This window comes from Oreochromis niloticus, linkage group LG4, assembly GCF_001858045.2.
Source record: "Oreochromis niloticus isolate F11D_XX linkage group LG4, O_niloticus_UMD_NMBU, whole genome shotgun sequence".
NCBI classification, from domain to species: Eukaryota; Metazoa; Chordata; class Actinopteri; order Cichliformes; family Cichlidae; genus Oreochromis; species Oreochromis niloticus.
Genome location: NC_031969.2, coordinates 13,021,894 through 13,043,288, shown reverse-complemented (window position 1 = coordinate 13,043,288; position 21,395 = coordinate 13,021,894). Strand labels below are relative to the sequence as shown.

The 21,395-nt window shown below is 39.9% G+C and overlaps 1 protein-coding gene across 3 annotated transcripts in view; it reads left to right on the top strand.

Moving 5' to 3' along the window:
- The window catches only part of cacna1ha (calcium channel, voltage-dependent, T type, alpha 1H subunit a), a 124,451-nt gene that overhangs the window by 71,506 nt on the left and 31,550 nt on the right, over positions 1-21,395 (top strand). For all 3 annotated transcript variants that reach the window (XM_013277411.3, XM_019358062.2, XM_019358063.2), the window contains exons 7-15: positions 2,187-2,487; positions 7,562-7,654; positions 8,479-8,717; positions 10,078-10,610; positions 13,308-13,474; positions 13,714-13,908; positions 18,329-18,480; positions 19,896-20,081; positions 20,208-20,325. In XM_013277411.3, the coding sequence (XP_013132865.2) occupies positions 2,187-2,487; positions 7,562-7,654; positions 8,479-8,717; positions 10,078-10,610; positions 13,308-13,474; positions 13,714-13,908; positions 18,329-18,480; positions 19,896-20,081; positions 20,208-20,325 (1,984 nt within the window). The remainder of the gene's footprint in view (positions 1-2,186; positions 2,488-7,561; positions 7,655-8,478; positions 8,718-10,077; positions 10,611-13,307; positions 13,475-13,713; positions 13,909-18,328; positions 18,481-19,895; positions 20,082-20,207; positions 20,326-21,395) is intronic.

Genomic DNA, 21,395 nt, shown 5'->3' with positions numbered 1-21,395 from the left:
AGCACTGACAGACCCACAGCCGAGAGAGAACACAGTGTTCACTCTGTTACCAAAGACGGGAGAGGAAAACGCTGCATTTCCTTCTATGCGGCATACATTATGGGAATACTAGACGAACCTATTTTTTCACATTTAGCTTTTCTCGTCTTGTGATATAACAAGATTGGATACAAAAACAGTAGACAAGCTTACTCCCTCAAAATCAAGTACACACACACACAAACAGCCAAAATCGAGCTCAGTCATCATTTTAGCCGTGGGGAGTGATTTTACGCAAGAGAAAAATAACAAAAGTTGCTTCAGTAGCCACATCCTCACAACGCCAAAAGATGCATGAACTAATTGCGCTTTTGATGTAATGGCACAAATTGTCCCAGAGTTAATGTTGCTTTGAGTAGATAAGAAAGACCGATAGAAAACCACAGCTTAATACTTAATATAAAAGATGCTGTGATTCCTTTCAGAGAACAAATCTATCTGACTTCCAGGACAAAATGAATCACAGCCCTCTGAAATAACATATGAACACGCAGAAACTCTTGCACTAAGCGTCTCCACAATTTCAGTTGATTTTTTCCCTTTATTCCCTATTTTAGTGAGTGTTGCAGGCATTTCTTATCATATACAGTGCCGTGAAGAAGTGTTTGCCCGCTTTCTGATGTCTTATTTTTCTTTCAATATTCTTTTGTGACCTCTTGGATGAGTTGCTGATGTGCTCTTGGAATCACTGTTCCAGGTTTTCTCCATTTATGGCTAGTGGAGTCCCAAAGCCTTTAAAATGGCTTTGTAACCCTTTCCAGACTGACGGATGTCAGTAACTTTCTCAGCATGGTGTGTTTTGAGGTCTTTTAGCCTTATTCACTTTGTCAGACAGGTTGTGTTTAAGTCATTTCTTAATTTATCAGGTCTGGGAGTATCCATAAAGTTAATTTACTTTTTCCCAAAGGGAAAGGTGGGTTTGGATAACTTTTTTTCCCTTAACAAATGCTCCTCATTTAAAAACTGCATTTTTTATTTACTTGGGTTATGTTTGTCTAATTTTGAAATTATTTAGGTGATCTGAAGCATACAGATGTGACAAATATGCAAAAAAGTAAGAAATGGGTAAGGGGCAAACACTTTCTCATGACACCGAAGCTTTTGGCTGTTATAAAGCCTATGGAAAATAAGGAACATGATTTTTGGCTCGGCAGCATTAGGCAAACACACCACAACGGGAAAAAAAGGAATTATGGGAATAGTGTGGAAATAAAGCAGTGCACGGTTGCTAAAGCCTTCAGTGTTAGTCGGGCACAAATATCACTTCACGCAGTAACTATTGTGGAGAGCTCTCCAATTTAAAGGGAGGAGTATAAATAAAATAGGTAATCTGTGGGATGCACTCAGCACTCTCTACCACAAATAGGAAACAGCTGTCACCATGGATACCAATAAATGGCTGGCTTAAAAAAATCTTGTCATAAAATAAGGGCCATGTTGTTTTTTAATTGAAGCATTCAAAGTGTAATGGCAACTTGTAAGAATAAAAACATGAATGTGGTATAATAACAGGCTTTCTATTTATTGTATCTTTCAAGTGCTGAACACTAGAGCAGAAAGGCTGTTAAAGGGGTCGATCTTTTCTCCCCGCTACCCGGCTGTGTCAAACCAGGGTTCGAGGTAGCTCTTTGATTCGATGATCGCTACGTGTAAATGCAGAAACATAGGTGGAGTGGATAGACAAATATTTTAGAGGCCATAGAGGGCGAGCCACCCAACCATCGATCTTTTTTTTATCACTTATTCGTCTCTGACTGGAGCAGCTGGAGCTTTTTTTTAAGATTATTTACAGGAAATACAAACTTACTATATTATCTCTATAGATCCCCCAAAACAAGAGAAGCAAACCAGAAATAACTGAGAAGAAACCTCATTAAAATCATCTGTCATTTGTGTTGAGGTTTATAACACGCCGTATTGGCTGCAGTCATGATTTGATTTTTAGGCCACTAAGCAATTATAAGACAGAGAGTTCATCAATCCCATTATCATATTGTTGAGATGATTTGCTGATTAGAGTTGAAATCTCTGACTGAGATGTTTTGGAAGAAGAGAACACTGACTGTAATTTGTGGGGTTTTTATGTTTGCCCACATGCGTGTGCTCTCAGTGATATTTGTGTTATTCTTTTTCTTATTTTAATCCAGAATGTCCAACATGTCTTTAAATTCTTACTACATGTCTGAGGAAGGTGAAGACAGCCCGTTTATCTGCTCGGCTCCACGCGAAAACGGGATGCGGCGTTGCAAAGATGTGCCACCCTCCTCTAAAGACGGGCTCGAATGCACATTGCCGGCTTCAGTTGTGATTAGGGAGGGCGCGGCCAGCGGTAACTTCTGTGTTAACTGGAATCAGTACTACAACGTCTGCCGCCCAGGGGAGCTCAACCCTCACAAGGGAGCTGTCAACTTTGACAATATCGGCTATGCTTGGATAGCCATATTCCAGGTAAGCGGGGGCAAATGTGCAGATTTGTTTGCAGACGCTAAAACACAGAAAACAGTGTTTGCTGTTTGCCATAGTTTTGGTTTTTAGTTTTGTTGTTTGTAAAATCACCAAAGACAATATTTGGACTGGGCATTTTATCCATATAGAGTAACCTCAAACTAGAAAATGTCACATAATACCGAACATAGTAACTGTTTACTCTCACCTGTCTCAGGGTTTAATTTCATCTCCTCACACTGACATAATATAAATGAAAATCTTCAGCTTAATGACATTTCACACTAATATTGGCTTAAAATGAATCATATAAATGGAATAAATAAATGAAGCCTAATGGTATGGTTAGACGTTACTCTATCCTCCTAACCAACAAATCAGAGATGTCCAATTTGCATTATAAAACAAGAGCGTGGGCGTGAGTTTTTCAGCCATTGGTTAGTGAAGCCATTAAAGAGTATTCAGGTTTGAGGCACTTCACCATTGGCTTTCCTTTTCAGACCCTGACCATCGGCAGTGCATCCAATATAATAGTGTTTGTCCAGGATCAACACTGAAACTGACCACTCATGTTGTTGCAATGTCTTAGTTTATGGAATATGGCGGAAAAAGAAAACATTGCCTTTGTTTAATAAATATCTCTTCTTGAACAAATGTTAAGCAGTTCAAATTTTTACAAATTTATATAATATAATAAATAATTGTTAAGTTCTGTTACCTGTTAGCTTAGGTTACCAAGCTAACTTAGGCTAGTAAGCTAACATATAAGCTAGGCTACTCATGTTGGTTTGCTAGTGATAATTTTTAATAGATTTTGCTACCTTCTTGGCTAATGACATGAGGGTATCAGATTGTGTGTAAAACTTGTTGTCAATCACAAGACATTAGCCAGTGAGCGTGCAGTTTGACAGCCAGTGTTTTTTTTTTGCAACCAAGATGACGATGGATTTCTGAAACCAAAAGGTGACGTCACTGTCTTCACTGCCATTTACTATTTTAATATGGCGTTATTTTTGTGCCACTATTCTGAGCGCACGTAAAAAAAAAATTGAGCGCACATAAAAAAAAGTTTGCAGGTGCAAGTGTTGTATTTTGAGGAAAAATTTATTTTGAGCGAAGAAAAGCTGAATTTGAGTGAACAAAATTCATTGCTGCGTGCAAAAACTGTATTTCAGTGTTTGCTATTATCCACACACACGCACACAATAGCAGCCCCTCTCGCTCAGTTTTTGCATTTGCGCTCGCTCGCTCGCAATGTGTTGCTCGCGCTCTCAACATTTCTGTCCATGCGCGCTCAACTCTTTCTCTACACCGTTATATTTGTGCCACAAAACCAGCCAATCACAGACTTGGATGCAAAAAAAATCTGATTGGCTGTTCTGGTCTCCAATCAGCTCGAAATGACGAAATGCAATATCCCAGAATCCATTTCGTCCAAAACTCAAACGAGGCAGTGGCGGAGGAACACAGAGTGGCAGAGTTTGAAATATTACTCTTTCTGGGTCACAAAATAAACTTTTAAGATATTTTCATGCAAGAATGGTGCTGTGTAAACTTCAAATATCTGCTCGATCCATCAAGACATCACATATTTGCATAACTGCTCTAATGTTTTCGGAGATGCCTGTTACCCACCAGCTGACCGGGTGGTCACTTGGGTTAAACATAATATATAAGGCTGAACTGACAAAAAAATCACCGACTACACCACCAGGTATTATAGGAAAAACCATAAAGCCTTTGAACTAAAACAAACGCTGTTGTCACAGTGACGTACACTGTCTTGTTGGTATATATGTATGATTTGTATCACCTTCATGTTTCCAAACTGATATCATGAGCAGTAGCTTTTACAGCTGTTGCTCCAGCAAACATCAGCTGATACTAGAAATTAATTTTAAATAAATTCTAACAACAGCTGATCAAGCTTGAACGTGCTGCTGTTGTTGTTTAGCGCAATATCCGCTGGTTTCCTGTTTCTGGCGCAAACAAGATCAGTTTCATGATTGAAGTAGCAACAGGAGAGGGAGGGAGAGAGAATGAGGGGAGAAGAGGCAGCTGTGCAGCGTAAAGACAGAATAACTCCAGCTTTGTGTCTTTTTCATTCTAGCTGAAGTACGGGACTAATCGCGTTCCTTTTCCCCTCAATACGGATGTATTGTAATTGGTCCAGCCCAGAGTTGATCATGACCAATTGGCTAATCCACCACCTTTCATTGTTTATACCGTTACAAAAACAAACAAACATAAAAATGAAAAATCACCATCGGCCCACCGGGTAAATGCCCGGTATGCCACTCTGTGTTCCTCCGCCACTGCCTCATTTGAGTTTTGGACGAAATGCATTCTGGGATATTGCATTTCGTCATTTCAAGCTGATTGGAGACCAGAACAGCCAATCAGATTTCTTTTGCATCCAAGTCTGTGATTGGCTGGTTTTGTGGCACAAATATAACGGTGTAGAGAAAGAGTTGAGCGTGCACGGGCAGAAATGTTGAGAGCGCAAGCAACACATTGCGAGCGCAAATGCAAAAACTGAGCGAGAGGGGCTGCTATTGTGTGTGTGTGTGTGGATAATAGCAAACACTGAAATACAGTTTTTGCACACAGCAATGAATTTTGTTCACTCAAATTCAGCTTTTCTTCGCTCAAAATAAATTTCTCCTCAAAATACAACAGTTGCACCTGCAAACTTTTTTTACGTGCGCTCAGAATAGTGGCACAAAAATAACGCCATACTTTAAGAGTAAATCAGGCTTATTCTGTGTCTCCTTGATCTGGAATAGAGTTTAAATACAGTGAAGTTAGCATTCAGAAACCAGGTAATTGTATTTTTGCAAGCTCACAATATCACGTCGATGTTTCTGTTTGTTGCATTTCTAATATTTACAACATTGAAACGTGAGCGATATTGAAAAGTCAGTCCAGTAAGAAACTGAACCAGAAAGATAGCCTTCTAACAAAAATATCCAACTTTCCAACATAGTCATATTTCTTATTTTTTGTCTTAAAATAGTATAAATTTGAAATTCATCCTGGAAAAAGTCCTCTTAAGCTATCAGTGGGTATGCATCATGACCTTAAAGCCTCTTCATTTCCACATGCCAGTTTCTGAAAGTGTATTCCTCTTCTCCCCTCTTGCTGGTTCCAGCTCCCCAGAAGACCATGACAGGCTTTTCCCTATCACACCCTTTGTGCTAACACTGTCTGTACTGTTGTGATATGAGTTTTATCCCTTCTAGTAGATATGTGCTGGTTTCGCTGGTACTGTAGATCTGTCTGTGTGTCTAATGCGCTTTGACTTGCACGACTTGACTTTCTCAAACCGAGTCTTACCTTCGCATTACTTTAAAAAGCTCAAATGCTGAAGACACACAGAGACAAATGGACTAATAACAGACTACTAATCCCTCTTTGGTTCTCACAGGTTTACTCTGTTCCCGCGTATGTGTGGTCTCAGCTCACCATGGGCGGGTTAAGAAATTTTTGCTGATTTTTCTTCTCTTTTAGGTTGGTTTAATAAGCAGCACTTTGAGTCTTAAGTAAGATTAGCTTTTTATCTAGATAAATGATGTGAACATGTCTCATAAACTTACAGAGTGTGGCTACAAATCCACGTTTTTCCCCACACTCACATGCAGATTTGAATATTTTACACCTGCTGGTGGTATAGATGCAGATCCATGCGATGAGTAGTGACTTATTACTGGTTCACAGTGGACGTCAATGGCCTCCTTTGCTTTTCTCTTAAATCATCTGTCTTCTCTGTCCAAAATGTGAACATTCGCATCCTTGAAAACAGTGTCCTTTCTCCTTTAAACAAGTAGATTGGAGTGGAGTTCAACTTTGCATGGATTCATTAGGTACGCTAAAGTTATTGTACAAACAAACCATCTGATTCTGAGGAGGGTCATTTGGGATGGAGGGACCCAAAAGTGGTCTGTTAAACAAAAGAATAAGAGCGAGGGTGAAGCCACTCACAGGTGACAGCAGAGAGCGTGCTGTGTGCTGCATGTGCAAGCCATTTAGATGAATTACAGCACTGGGTACTGTCTGATTTTAAAGATGAGTCAGTAGATGATGAGCTTGGCCTGGAAGCCACTGGATAATCTGTTTACTTCTGTGTTCTCTCTCAGCTACACGGTGTCATAATATCGCTCCTTCACATATATACTAGAGTTGCCTTTCGCAAAATGGCTTAACACAGCCCAAGATTTATATTTACATTTGCCCACGTCCATAATGAATTATGAATCCTGTGGTGAATTAATCAGGAACTGATTACAAAATATGTGACATTTAAATTCTTGGTTAGTTAAGTGAATGAGGTAATCAGGTGTTAAATGTACAGTTTACAAGACCTGCATAGATGTTCTTGGCTAAATATGTTTTGTACCTATGTATGGTTTGTTTAGCATACGCTTGCAGTTGACACATATGAACTCCTTGGTAAATCTTCTGCATAAGAGAGCAGATTAGTCTCCTCTGGGTGTTTGTGTGTGCATGTCTACCTGTTTGTGTACAGGGGGATTTTATGCATGTGCGGTGTCTGTTTTTGGTATGTTTGTTCACAATTTTCCATTTACACAGAGGTATGTGCTGGCATCTGAGCCTAATATACATAAATTCCTGCTATTGTGCATGCTCCGCCAGTTTTTGCTGTGGTGTTTCAGGCTCCGCTGAGGTGTAAATGTTGAGGTGTGATTGTATTATCAGCTTGGCTGAACTGAGCCACCGTTTTCAAGTCTCAGGATCTCAGATGCTCATTAGCATAGTGGCTACATGAGACAAATGTGTCGCTCCTCTGCACTAGCACTCGCACACAAACACACACATCCTTTATAACATGTTTTAGGGACACTGCAGACTTTCTTCAGAGGAATAGCCATTAAAAACATAACTGGAAATCTGATTGCTGTATACTGGAGTACGTATGTGTCTCTGGGTATTGGTGTACACGTGTGGGTGTCTATGCCGTTTTTGAAGAAAAAGTAATGGGCAGAGCTATAAAGGAATGTTTGCTTTTTATTGAAACTAAAAGGCTCCCACTCTCTGTCTTTTTGTCCTCTATCACCAGGTCATCACACTGGAAGGATGGGTAGACATCATGTACTATGTCATGGATGCTCACTCCTTCTATAATTTTATATATTTTATACTGCTCATTATTGTAAGTACCTCTTTATTTTTTTGTTTAACTTCTCTTTATATTCTTTTGTTTTGCTAGAGCCTTGAAGCAACAACAAGACATTTGATTGGGTCCAAAATATCTTGTTTTAAAGGACATTATTTTTCATTTTTGCAAAGGACTAATCCAGATAAATGTGAACGCCTGCAGCTTTCTAAGCCTGATCGACTTTTTGTTGAGGAGACAGCTGTCTTTAGACGCAGTTTTCCTTGGTTTGGGATTTTTAATTGACCTAGTCAACTAAGAAACAGACACTGGAGTCAATCTTCAGATTGACTATGCTTAAGTGCTCTCAATACGAAATGAGGAATTAATAACCAGGTGGAGAAAGTGCTCATCTAATTTGCAATTCATCTTTTAGTACCACACACTAATGACATATTTAGCATACATTTCATTATTGAGTTGACATTTCAAAGTTATAGTAAGGACAAAGCCACCTCACTGGAGGATCATTTAAATGTAATTATTTCTAAGTAACTAAAAAACTGTTCAGTTTTGTGTTTACAGTGTTCGACCAAGCAGGCAGCATCTTAAATAATGAATAAGCTCTAATAATGCTCCTTATATTTTTTACACCATAAGGAGGCATAAAGTCAACAGTGAGTCAAATATTTATAAAGTAAACACTGTCTTGATTCTTTATACAGAAATAAAGGTGAAAGACTTTTATGACACTAAATCAACACTTTTATGGAGCAGGCCTTGACTCAATTAAACATACTATATCATTTTAGGCGGTGTTGTTGTGGTTTTATCACATTTGCAGCTCTTTGCGCTTTCTTTACCTTTCCCTTTTCAAACAGGTGGGCTCTTTCTTCATGATCAACTTGTGCCTCGTGGTCATCGCCACCCAGTTCTCCGAGACAAAGCAAAGGGAGAATGCACTGATGCGGGAGCAGCGTGCTCGTTACATGTCAAACGACTCCACACTTGCCAGTTACAGCGAGCCGGGCTCGTGCTATGAAGAGATGCTACGCTACATTAGCCATCTTTACCGCAAGTTAACACGCAGGCTCCAGAGGATATACTCTGGCTGGCACAGGTACGTTACAGGTTGTTTTTTTCAGGTCTGTAGAATATGTCTGGGAATGTCTAATGACATAGCAATAAATGTGTTGTGTGGTGATGTTAGCAAAAAACCAGCAACTTGGACTTTGTTACTTAGGGTGGAGATCGATAGCTCAAAAATTTATTGGTAAATGTAATGGACAATTTGTTCTAAAGCCCTCAACATCAAGCTTAAAAATGCCAAGTAACTTTGGTAAGATGAAAAGAATCTCTAATCCAACACAATGCAACAAAAAGAGAAACCATCACGTGGTGCTTTTTAGCACGGTGCTAGAATAACGTAAGTTGCACTATTAACACCCCAGTCACAACAGGCCTAGAGACTGGTCTGAGACCTCATGGCAACCTATGGAAAAATGCGTTCGTGAGTTGTCACTGGGGGTTGCTGGCTGTCACTTACAAAGAGGATAGTCAACAAAAAACCTCCTTACAGTTGTTTTGGTTGCTAGCAGGTTGCTGCGGTCACCCATAGTTCGCATGGAAGACTGTGACTTGTCTGTAAACACTCAATACCTACTATCTGAGCTGTCGTAAAAGTGCACTGCAAACCAGCTTTCACTTTCATGAAAAGTCTCCATTTCTGAATTGTGTAACACTTTTCTCCATTTCACTACTACTACTGCACAATGGTGGATATCTCCTAGCAATCAAAACAATAACAAGGAATCTTTTGGTGGATCACCATGCAACTCTTGAGACCAGTTCCACATAACAATTCCCAGTGACCTCCAGCAACCATTTGCCAAATGTTTAGGGAATACCTATTTTATCCAACCTATGTTGGCCACTTGGTCACTCAGTGGCATCTACGCCCGTGTGACTGAGGCTTTTGCACTTGATTTCTCACCCATTGCCACTAACCACTTGCCAGACGGTCATGAAATGCGTTGTTCCCTAATGACTTGCCAGGCTCCGTGACAGGCTCACCTGATATGGCTATATTAGCACATACTTTTAATTCTCGTTATCTAGTTAATTGTTTTCAGAAGTTGAGATCAGTAAATTAGCAAAATACCACAAAAAGATCTTCACTCAACAACTCTCCCCTAGCAATAAATGAATAAACAAATATATAAATTAATTAACCAATGTTACTTTTCCAGGACCCAATATATTAATTCCATCCATCCCTCTTATGTTTTGTTGTTAATTTGCAATCATTTTGTGGGATTTGGCAACCGTGCATCTCACAGAATTACATTGTGCCTGCCAGGAATATATTAGAAATGCATTCTGATGCAAACACAAATAAACAAAAATCTATCTTGAATAAATATTACTATTTATTACTAGCCACCCTTAATTATTATTCATGTCTCTTTTTTTCTGAACAGTAAACGTCGTAAAAAGGTGAATCCTAATGGCAGTGGTGGAGGCAGTAATGGTGGCGGTAATGGGCACGGCCACGGTTCCAGCAGGGGCTGTGGAGGGTCAGGCCCAGGTAACGCATTGTGGTTGAGGCCAATCCATAACCTTTTACAACACCATCAGCATCAGCACTGTCGCCTCAGCAATGGCGGGCAGCACACCGTCAGTGTGGCAACCGCAGAGCACGTGGACAGAGGAGGACACATCAAAGTCGGGGAGGAACTGGAGATGAAGTCGCTTACCGTTCGGAGGGGAAGTGCAAATGGAAACAGCGATAACCCGACCGCTGTCACCCAGCGCGTGGGCTCATTACTCGGGCGACTGAACGGGGGGATGAACTATCCCACCATTCTGCCGTCTTTTGTGTGCAGCTATAGCAGCAAGACGCCACCCCCTCACTCAAAGCAGTGCGGCTCTTGTCCAGAGCATCCGCCGAACCACCCGGCTTCTGAGCACGCCGAGACACTGACCAAGCTTTACCAGCTCATGGGACAGCACAGTAAGAAAACAATCACTGCACACAGACACACAGACAAATGGGTGGATCTCATAATTGTAGAATCCAGAAAATCTGGATGGGGAATCTGCATCCATGGGAATACTAAACTTTACTGCTCGTCATTGTTTTTCTCGTCAGAAAGATCAGAGGTTGAGTCCGCTTAAGGAAGAAGCTACTTTTAGAGTGTTTAAACCACAATCAAACATCTAACAAAGACGAAAGATGAAAAAATAAAGTTTTTCTTTTGGTATTTGTCTTCCACTGTCCTTTAAGTCTCCTTCACATTCTCTTTGCGACGCTTTAGAATTCCCTCGGGCTCCATTATAGTTTTGTCATCACACTCACTTTCATTCAGTGCTCTTTCTTTTACCCTGCGTCCTCATCCCAAGCTTGACCTGAAATAGCCCGTGGCTGCTTCTGCAGTGTGTGTGCATGTGTCTCAAGAAGCACTTAGAGTCCTGACAGGAAATCCATGTCTCAAGTGTTAAAGTCATCAGTGCAGAGAAGTGGATAAAGGGGCAGGACTGACTGAATCAACACGGTGTGTGGGGGAACAGTTAAAGGAGGAAAAGTATGCAGTGTTAAGGAATGTAAACAGGAATGCAGGTGTGTTATGGTATTCTGAAAACAAGTGGCTGAGGATGGAAGAAAATATGGAGTTTATTAATGTATTCATAAAGTATGAAAGATTTAAGATCCGCATTGAGAAGCTGAAAGAAAGGCCGCCAAGAGAAAAATAAATTAGAGCAATAAAAAGAAAGAGAAGAGAGCTGGGGGAGGACGCATAAAGGAGGGTTGGATTCGGGGAGACCGAGAAAATAACAGAGAGCAGAAAGACAGGAGCTGCGCAGAAATGGCATGAAAGACATTTCTGTTGTGTCATTAAAGGGTGAGACTAACAGTAAGCACGAGAAAGTGATGTTAAGCAGCCTGAATCCTTTTGGAGAGTGAGTGCAATGCTAAAAAAAAACATCACCCTAAATTGTACTCTGTAGTAAAGATCACATATTTACTCATTTGAAAGGGGGATCTGTTCTGTTTGCTTTCAGCACTGTTAGGTAACTCACTATCTGCTAAACCTTATAAGGTATGGCTTTAGAGTGTGAATCATGTTTTCGGTTCCTCTTCACTTTTGGAGGACCATGTTCTTGGGAATATTTTCAGCTCTGTAGCCCTCTGATTTCGCTGTAATTTTAGTCTTATTGAATAACCTTATACGATGGGATCAGTTTAAACAAAATTTTCCCCGGACAAGGGTTTTGTACCCTGACGGAATTTGCGAAGATAATTTGTGAGTATGTCAAGAACTGGAGAAGCGTTTAAGATTATAAATGACAATAAAATACAATGAGAGCACTTACAAACCTTTTTTAATAGCTCGGGGTATAGACAGTGTTGTAAACAACTTTATGTGCTGTTAAAGCTGCTTTTGAAGAGCTGAAGTCAAGCTTTGCCTGTGTTAGTTTTCAGCTTTGCTCTGCAGTTCCTCTGTACTGATTTTAAAAGGCTCAAGTCAGAGAACAGAAGGTGAGACGAGGCAGCCGAGATCTCGAACTGTGGGCGAGCTTGCAGTAGTCACTGCGGAAACTGAATGTGTGCTGGCCGCGTGCTGAAAAGGACGGCCCTTCGGCACAAAATGCAAAATTTCACTTATGTTAATATCTTCGAGCTGTATCATTATACCACAAGGTTTCACCGTCTCTTTGTCTCTTTATGTTGTCCTTATAAAAAAGTTGACCACATAAACATGTAGAAGCACTAATTTTTACTCCCCTCCAACTGTTCCGCTTTTACACCAGTAAGCTTAACGAGCACCAGCAAGTGCTTTGCAGTAAAGGACTTGCCAATTATTGCCCGGTGCTTTATACTACATAGAGTTGGTCCTGCTTTGCTAATGGGGACTTCAGGCCTTTTATCTTTTCTATTATTTATAGTTTTGATAAAGAATACACTTGGATCAAACGGAAATCAATGCTAATGTCGAAATGAATGATGTGCTTTAGTAGTAAAGATGCAAATTGGAGACTAACTTATATTGATTTCTTAAATTGTCTAATAAAATCACCATAGCTACTTATCACTTGATCCCTGCTTCAAATATGTAAGTTTAAGAAAGTTTATCTTTATATTTACATTTAAAAACTTGATTTTTTTTACATTGATTTACTTCTATTTCAGCAGGATATAGAATATATAATGTTAGAGTCGGACCGAAATAGGACTGATGCTGATACTTGGTGATATTAAAAAACTGATATACTGGCCAATATTTTCTTTTCTTCCAGACACACAAATATAAAAAGATTTCACTAAAAAAATGTGTGTGGTTCTTATTTACGCACTTACACTCCATAAGACTCAACTTGGATTAGCTGTTTGTTTGCTGTGTTCAAAACATGTGTGTCGTGAACAGGGGAGCTGAGCGCCCACTGGTGGACAGACTGTAGAATGGCAGCATTCATATCGTGCTTGAAGGGTGTTTCTCTTGTGGCCTTTTTCTTTTAACTTTAAAAATGTTCAATTAATAGCTGTTATAAATATCAATACCAATATACCGGGAAGTAGATATTAATTTAATATAATTTGTAAAAAAATTACCAAATCAAAACGTGTTTGCTCGTTAAAGATAAACAGATAGGACAGCTATAGAATCTCCTTCAGCAATGTCTGACCATCATCACCCGTTCCTCCTTTCAGGTCGCCAGCGGCTGCTCTACCAGCTGGCGGGTATGGTGCCCAGCCCTCTCCTCTTGGAGCTACTTAGCTGCCCTTTGTGTGCCAGCAGCCTGGAGACCTTGGAGCTGGAACTGGGAGACCTAGAGGGAGGCAAGGGAGAGGCAGATGGACTACACGACTTCCCTCAGGTCAGAATGGATGGTTGTGGACTAATGATGATTTTAAACCTTGATGATTAATTCACAAGTGTTGATTATACATATAATGATGTGAGGGTGGTATATAAATAAATAAATACAATCTTTTAGTCTTCAAACCCAACACAGTGTTGTTTTAATGGATTATTTTGCATAGCGTCTAAAACTACAGTAATTAAAAAGCATAAGACGTCCTTGTTGACTTATTGTATCCAAAATCTTGTATCCAGGGGGCCGATGTGAGAGGAGTGAGGGGTCGGAGCAGACGCCGTGGGGTTGTTGAATATGAAAATGGAGTGGTTCGTGCCTGGAGGGACCTCAGGGAAAAACTAAAGAGGATTGTGGAAAGTAAATACTTCAACCGCGGGATCATGATCGCTATTCTTGTCAATACTCTCAGCATGGGAATAGAGTACCACGAGCAGGTAAGACACAGGGGATAGGGTGTCGCTTTTCTGGGAATATGACACAAATCAGTGGTTTAAAGCTAAGTGACAGGAGTTAAGTGAAAACGGGTGGCAAGTGTGTTTAAACAAATGCCTTTTTATGGCTCGTTCAGTCTGGGAGTCTGAATGAGAGGAAACGAGAGTTAGAGATGGAGGCAGAGTGAAGAGGGCTGAGGGGCTGAAGGAAATAGAGGGAAGGAGGGGGGTGGAAGGAGTAGCACCCACTCGCTTCCTCTTTCTCACACATAAATTACACGTCCAGGCACTGTCACACACTCCAGACTCACAGTTTCGACTTTATCCTCTGTGGCCAACATCTGGAAAGTTTTACATTAAATAATACCATTGCCCTTTCCCTTCTCCGGTGTCACACGGACACATTTATGTAATGATATTTCACATTTACACATAAGAACTGTTCCACTTCCCAGCAGGTCTGGAAATGGCTACAAATCCAAAGAAGAGATTCTGGTGCGTGAACAAAGATCATTCCCTTCTTTCCTCTCTCTCTGTGTCTCCATGTCTCCCTCTCCAGGGGGATGTGTGTGCCTGTGTGTGCGCACATGTGAGTGTGTTTCTATCTTAGTGGCATAAACATAAGGAGCGACTAGAAGAATCATGGCCTTTTTAGGGCAGTGACACACACATACACACACTCAAGCACACACATACACATGAAGCGAAGTGTTAAATACGAGTTCCTCCTCCCCTCGGTAGTCATCATCCCACATATGTTACACCTCGCCAACTTTTTGAGACTATGAGTGTAGCTGCGTGCGCGCGGAGAGGTGTATAAATGTGGGAGGGATAGTGCAGACTTTGTATGTGTGTAGAGAGACAAAGAAAGAGGAAAAGAGAACAAGGGAGGCGATCAATGCTTCTTTTGGCTGCGTTTAGGTTTCATTTTAGAAATAGGCCGAGGGTAAAATCGAGGTGTAAACTGACGTGCGCGTAGTTTTCACACATGGAGCGTGGCTCCCATCAGATGAGGTGCTGAGCTGATCTTTAACCTCACAAATTTCATTACAAATTGAAATTCACGTAGAGTACAATTAACGGGCCTTGATTGCAACATAAAAACTGTGTCTCTTGTTACTTAATCAAAGGTGGTTTGAAAACAACAAATGCAATTTTAAAAGCATCTACTTAATTCTCATAAGAAATAACAGGTTTCTGGTTACTTTGGTTCACATGTGAAAGATTTTTTATGTGCATTAAACGTTCATGCATGTTACAGTTTTATTAATTCTGTCCCTAAATAACAATTATGGGTTCACTGTGTAAAATGAAATACATAGTAGATGCTAAGGTACACTGCATAATTGAGTCCACATGATTAGATTTAGATTTTTACAGGGCTGGTATTACGATAATCAATGTTTTTTTCTGTACACTGCTTTGCTTAAAGAGGCGGTGTGAGGTGTGCAAGTCTCTATTTTGCTTTTTGTCCTCTTGTTCCTAAGGGCAAGGTCACATGCAGAGCTATGTTCAAAATTCTACACTCGAAATGCCTCCTTGTGGGTACTGAGAGTATTTAATTTTGATTGATCACCTCGTCGGTCGAATGTAGGGGTGGAAGTAGAAAACCGCGTCTAAAGCAATAGTCCAGAGTGCTCGATTGGGACCATAAAACAAATTGATATATGCTTAAGAGCTTGTTATAATTGTGAAACCTCTCAGTTTCAAATGATCGCAGCAATACAGAATCGATTGTTGCATGAGGCTGACGACTCAAAGGCACCTTCACTGACGTTATTAATATGAAGAAGAGTGTTTTTTTCAGCTTTTCCAATCCAGTTTTGTTTTTCATTTGCCCAACAACTTAAAAATGCTTTTCTTTGAAGGTGAAAGGAGTAGCATATGTAGCTTTTGCTGTGGCGTGAACTCAAACCCAGGCCCCTGTTGTGTAGACTTGGGCGTGCAGGTATCCCACTCAACCAGGTTAGCTGTAGCAGCACCCACAGCTCTGTGCCCTTGAGTTGTTTTGATTTGTTTTATTCTACCATGTCAAACATAATGCGCTGTCCTTTTTCAACATGCTGTAAAGTGGTGCATAAAGTAGAATTTATAGTCACAGACTGAATAAGAATCATCTGCAAAATGCTTTTTCACTTCTCCAGTGTAAAGACAGAGGGCCACTGAGGTACTGAAAATGCCATTAAGTCCAGTGTTAAACAATAATACATGTGTCTAGTACTATGTTTGCCCAGGACAAGTGCTTGCTGACAGCTCTTTTGAAGTTTTATTGAATTTATTTAAGGCTTTTCGTGTGATGTTCTGTCTTTGAAAAAAAATGTAAAAAGAAAAAAACAAACAAACTTATATTCTTTCTCTCACCACACAAGACACCAGCAGTTGTATTTCAGTCCCTTGACATTACTACTGTGCCTTACCCCCCCCCATGCACAGGCTGGTGTTGTTTTAAGCTCCCTGAATGTCCAACTTAACTCACAAGCTCATCAGCAAAAATGCTGTATAATTTGTTACTTTGTTACACAACCCTGTTCTTACTCCACATTACTAAATGCAATTCATATTGATAATGGGCTTACAATTATAACAGCTTTAGCAGCAAGCATTTAAACTACTGTCAATCTTGCACTGTATAACAGAAGTACTATCAGTGGGTATGCATGATATTGACAGAGATGTACCATATATACATTTTTCGTACACTGTGTTGCCAAAAGTATTCACTCACCCATCCACATCAACAAATTCAGGTGTACCAATCACTTCTGCAGGGTCAATTGCTACATACCGCTAAACTTCATGTGGGCTTCAGATGAGCTCAAGAACAGCGTGTCGAGAGCTTTATGGGATGGGTTTACATGGCCGAGCAGCTGCATCCAAGCTTTACATCACCAAACACAATGCAAAGCGTTGGAAGCACGCCACCAGTGGACCAGAAGTGGAGATGTACTCCTTAATTGATGAATCACACTTCTCCATCTGGCAATCTGATAGACGAGTCTGGGTTTGACAGTTGCCAGGGTAACGGTACATGTCCGACTGCATTGTGCCAAGTGTAAAGTTGTGTGGGGTTGTTTGTCAGTAGTTGGGCTCGGCCCCTTAGCTCCAGTGAAAGAAATTCTAAATTCTTCAGCATACCAAGAACTTTTTGGATAATTTCATGCTCCAACTTTTTGTGAACACCAGTGCAGAAACCAAGGTCCACGAAGACATGGATGAGTGAGTTTGGTGTGGAAGAACTTGACTGGCCTGCACAGAGTCCTGATCTCAACCTGATAGACCACTTTTAGGATGAATTAGAGGAGACTGCAAGCATGGCCTTATCAGTGTCTGATCTCACAAATCCACTTTTGGAAGAATGGTCAAAAATTCTCGTCAACACACAGCCTTCCCAGAAGAGCTGACGCTCATATAGCTGCAAAGTGTGAGCCGACATCATATTAAACTCTATGGATTAAGAATGGGATGTCACTAAAGTTCCTATGTGCGTGAAGGCAGACGAGTGAATACTTTTGGCAATATAGTGTATGCATATTAGTGCTGTCAGTGATACTCATAAATATGATCTAGCTGTTATGGGCCTGGGGGTTTGGGTCTACTGCTTGTTGATTCCCACATGTAGAGAGTCACAAGTGGTGTTAATAAGTCTTCCTTCTGTGGCATGAGAACTAAAATCTATCACAAGCTAAAGAGTTTCACAAACTGTGAGGGAGAGTAGAGAGAATTTATGGTTTCACTCATGTGGGGATCATAAATATTCATTACGTGTGAATTTTGGGATCGCACAATGCTTGTTAGCAAAGACTCTTGATACTTTAAAAGAGCAAGTAAAACAAAATGTAATAAAAAGGATAGTGGTTGAAGGGCTATTTTTTAAGAGCATTTAATGTTCATGCAGGAGAATGATGTGAGACTGAGGTGCAGTGTTGAAAGTCCACATTCACATACGTGCTATTACAATGCATTTGTAATAATGTAACAATGGCTCTCCAGCAGACTCGCAGACAAACAACAGACTTGCAATGCTTTAGCTAGTTTGTCCTGAGCATTGTATGAACTCAGGATGTGGCACCAGAAAATTTACTGGAGCGCAAAAATGCCGAATTTTTAATACAAGACTTGACGTTTTACAAGAGGGCCTCGGTTAAATCTTTGCTGGATCACTGAGTGATGTGGTAAGTGAAGTAGATCAGCAGTTATAGATTGGTGTTGGCCCCATTTGATTGATAGGGCCTGGCTGCAGCTCTGATCTTGACTGATAATGTCTCAGCTCATGGCACAAAGACTAGAAAGGCTTGGAGGTAATACAGTGGAGTTACTAACTATCTTGCCTCTTCATTCTTTTGTTTTCCTTCCTGCTTTATCTCCCATGCCCTCCTTCCACCTCTTCTTTTCTTTTGCATTCTCTTTCTTTTGCTCCATCCAGCCCGAGGAACTGACTGATGTGTTAGAGATCAGCAACATCGTTTTCACCAGTATGTTTGTCCTGGAGATGGGTTTCATGCTGCTGGCTTTCGGCTTGTTTGGATACATCAGGAACCCATACAACATCTTTGACAGCATCATTGTTATCATCAGGTAGTATTTATCTGTGCTGTTTTGTCTACACGCAGAGAAGAAAGCGCAGAGAGACTAAAACAATCAGTAGCAGACAAGTAACAGTTGGAGGTATAGCGTAATTTCTCACCAACTTGAGGTTTCAGTTGTCAGGTTCAGTGCTGTGGCATCTCTTCTGTAGGTAAGATTGTCACAGTCATAAGGGAACACACGTCACTTGCTGCCTCAGCAGACTCCTTACTCTGTCAGTTGTGGTTTGCAGTGTGGCTCTCCTTTAGCTTTGGGCCTTTCAAACTGTGATGTTCTGTTACTTTTGCTTTTGAAGTAGAATTGGCTTTATAATCACTACAGGTAGTCCTGTTACTACTGGTGAGCCACTTTAAAACATACATGTAATTACCTCTGCCAAGGATGTCGTGTTTTTGGTAGTGTGTGCATGCATGTTATCACTGTGCCTGCAAACATGTTAGCTAAACAACTTTGAGATGAATTTCAATAAAACTTTGTAGGGCTGTAGAGTGGGGTCATATTAACAATCCATTAAAATTTGAATTTGAAAAAATGATTTAGTGGTCGAAAATCATTCTTACATATAGGGTATTTAGTTTAACATATAGAAAATAACATATTAGAATAAAATGAAATAAAATATGTCACATTTCACCTTTGACCTCTCCTTCAAGGTCAATAGATTGATTTGAATGTCAAAGTGATAATAAATAATAATAATAGTGATAATAAATAATAAAGTCTTATAGCTCTATTTATAGTTAATGATATAACTATATATTATTAACTATATATGGGGATTCTAAATGTCACATTATTTTATTATGAGTTTGTTATGTACATTACAGTAACGGGTTATAACTGTTTAAATACATGAGCAATGTTCCTGAGTGTAAATATATATATATATATATTTGAAAAAATATATGATTTTTAACCTAAGTTTAAAAAGAACAAATAAAATACAATAAATATATAAAAAGATAAAATATTTGCTTAAAAGTAAACACTCATGCTGTGCGATACTGCAAATTTTGGTATTGATCCAATACAAAGTAAATACAGGGTCAGTATTGCCAATACCAATACTGATACCGATATTTTGAACTTATAAAGGCAGCTTATGTAGGTGAGAGCAGTGTGTCATGACTTATGAGATGAATCATCAATTTGGGGGATAGAAATAAACTATCGATCCTATATTGTTAGTATCGACCTGATATCAGTACCGCCATTGGTATCGATGCTATTGATATTTCGGCCACCTTTAGTACTGCTGGAAAGTGAGCTGCCTTGGTGGAGGTTTGCCCTCTTGTTTTGTTTATGTGTTTTTTCACAAACAAATTGACGTAGACTGCAGATAGCATCAATGCATGCATGACTGAAGTTGTCCAGTATTTTAATACTTTGTTGTGGGTTGTTCTCAGTGTGTGGGAGATAATTGGCCAAGCAGACGGTGGGCTGTCAGTCCTGCGAACGTTTCGTCTGCTACGAGTTCTGAAGCTGGTTCGCTTCCTACCCGCTCTGAGGAGACAACTCGTAGTGCTGATGAAGACAATGGACAATGTGGCCACCTTCTGCATGCTTCTCATGCTTTTCATCTTCACTTTTAGGTAGGGACTAAACAGATTTAACACTTTTCCCACCTGTCTCTCTTCAGGCTTCTTTCTAGCGATGAAATGTGGAGTATTAATGCAGACATCCAAATTAACATGTCTGCATTTCATTTTTCTCTGCAGTATCCTGGGCATGCATCTTTTTGGGTGTAAATTTAGTTTTCGCACAGAGAATGGAGATACCATCCCTGACCGAAAGAACTTTGACAGTCTGCTCTGGGCCATTGTCACTGTGTTCCAGGTTAGTTCCTGACTTACACTGTGCAACACTATTTTAAGTTTGAATTATCTATAAGTTGGCTTTTGCTTTCCTATTTTTATGTCACATTGTCCAAACTGTGCATGACGATAACAAAATACGAGCTTACCTGTATCCACAGCTATAATATACATATACTGTAGACATCCGTTATAATAACCTGTCAGCGCCGCCTCTGCTTCAGGGAAAAACAGAAAGAGACAGATATACAGGAATAACCACATGACCTATATAAATTGCTTAGGGAGGGTTCTGATGAAGTTACAGATAAGGTGGTGAACTGAAGCCTCCATCTTACAAAGAACTGAAATAAATAAAAAATACTGCACATGTCCTCACGTGTTATTGGTGGCATGGAGTCAGGCGCACTAACCACAACAGAGGCGAGCATATCAAAATTAAAATTTAGAGATTACATTAGATTTAATTAGACTTTCTTTCTTCTACTACTTAATCTAGCATAAGAAAAATAATTGTTATTTATCAGTCTCCCTTTTGCTGTTGCTAATCAGCCTTTTTACTGAAAAGCAGTGGAGCTTATTGTGCTATTTATTGTATGTGTGTGTGTGTTTGTGTGTGATTTTATTTGAAACAGGATTGATTCTGTAAAATGAAAGATCATCATATTTGTTTTTTTAATAATATATTTACCAGAAATGCACTATATAGAATGCCTGATGGAGTTTTTACCCAGTTGTTGGCTGTGAGTGTTATTTGGCTATTCTAAATGTCTAAATCAAATGTCAAAGTCAGTCTAGAGTGTGTTTGTGTGTGTGTGTGTGTGTGTGTGTGTATATTGCGTATTTCTGCCAAGCGTCTTCTCTTGGTCCAATTCTGTGGAAAATTCTTCCTCCAGAATCTCTCTTTCACTATCACTTCTATTTTTTGCTCTCCCTCCCTATGGAGGTTGTTCAATCGCACATGGATTGTCCTCTTTTCTATATTGGATGCCTCAGCATAAGACTAGAACACAGAATGCAGAGCACTGTCTCACTTTAGTGCTGAAGAAGCGTTTTGCCCTGAACTGACTGTCATACGCTTGCAGTAGTTTT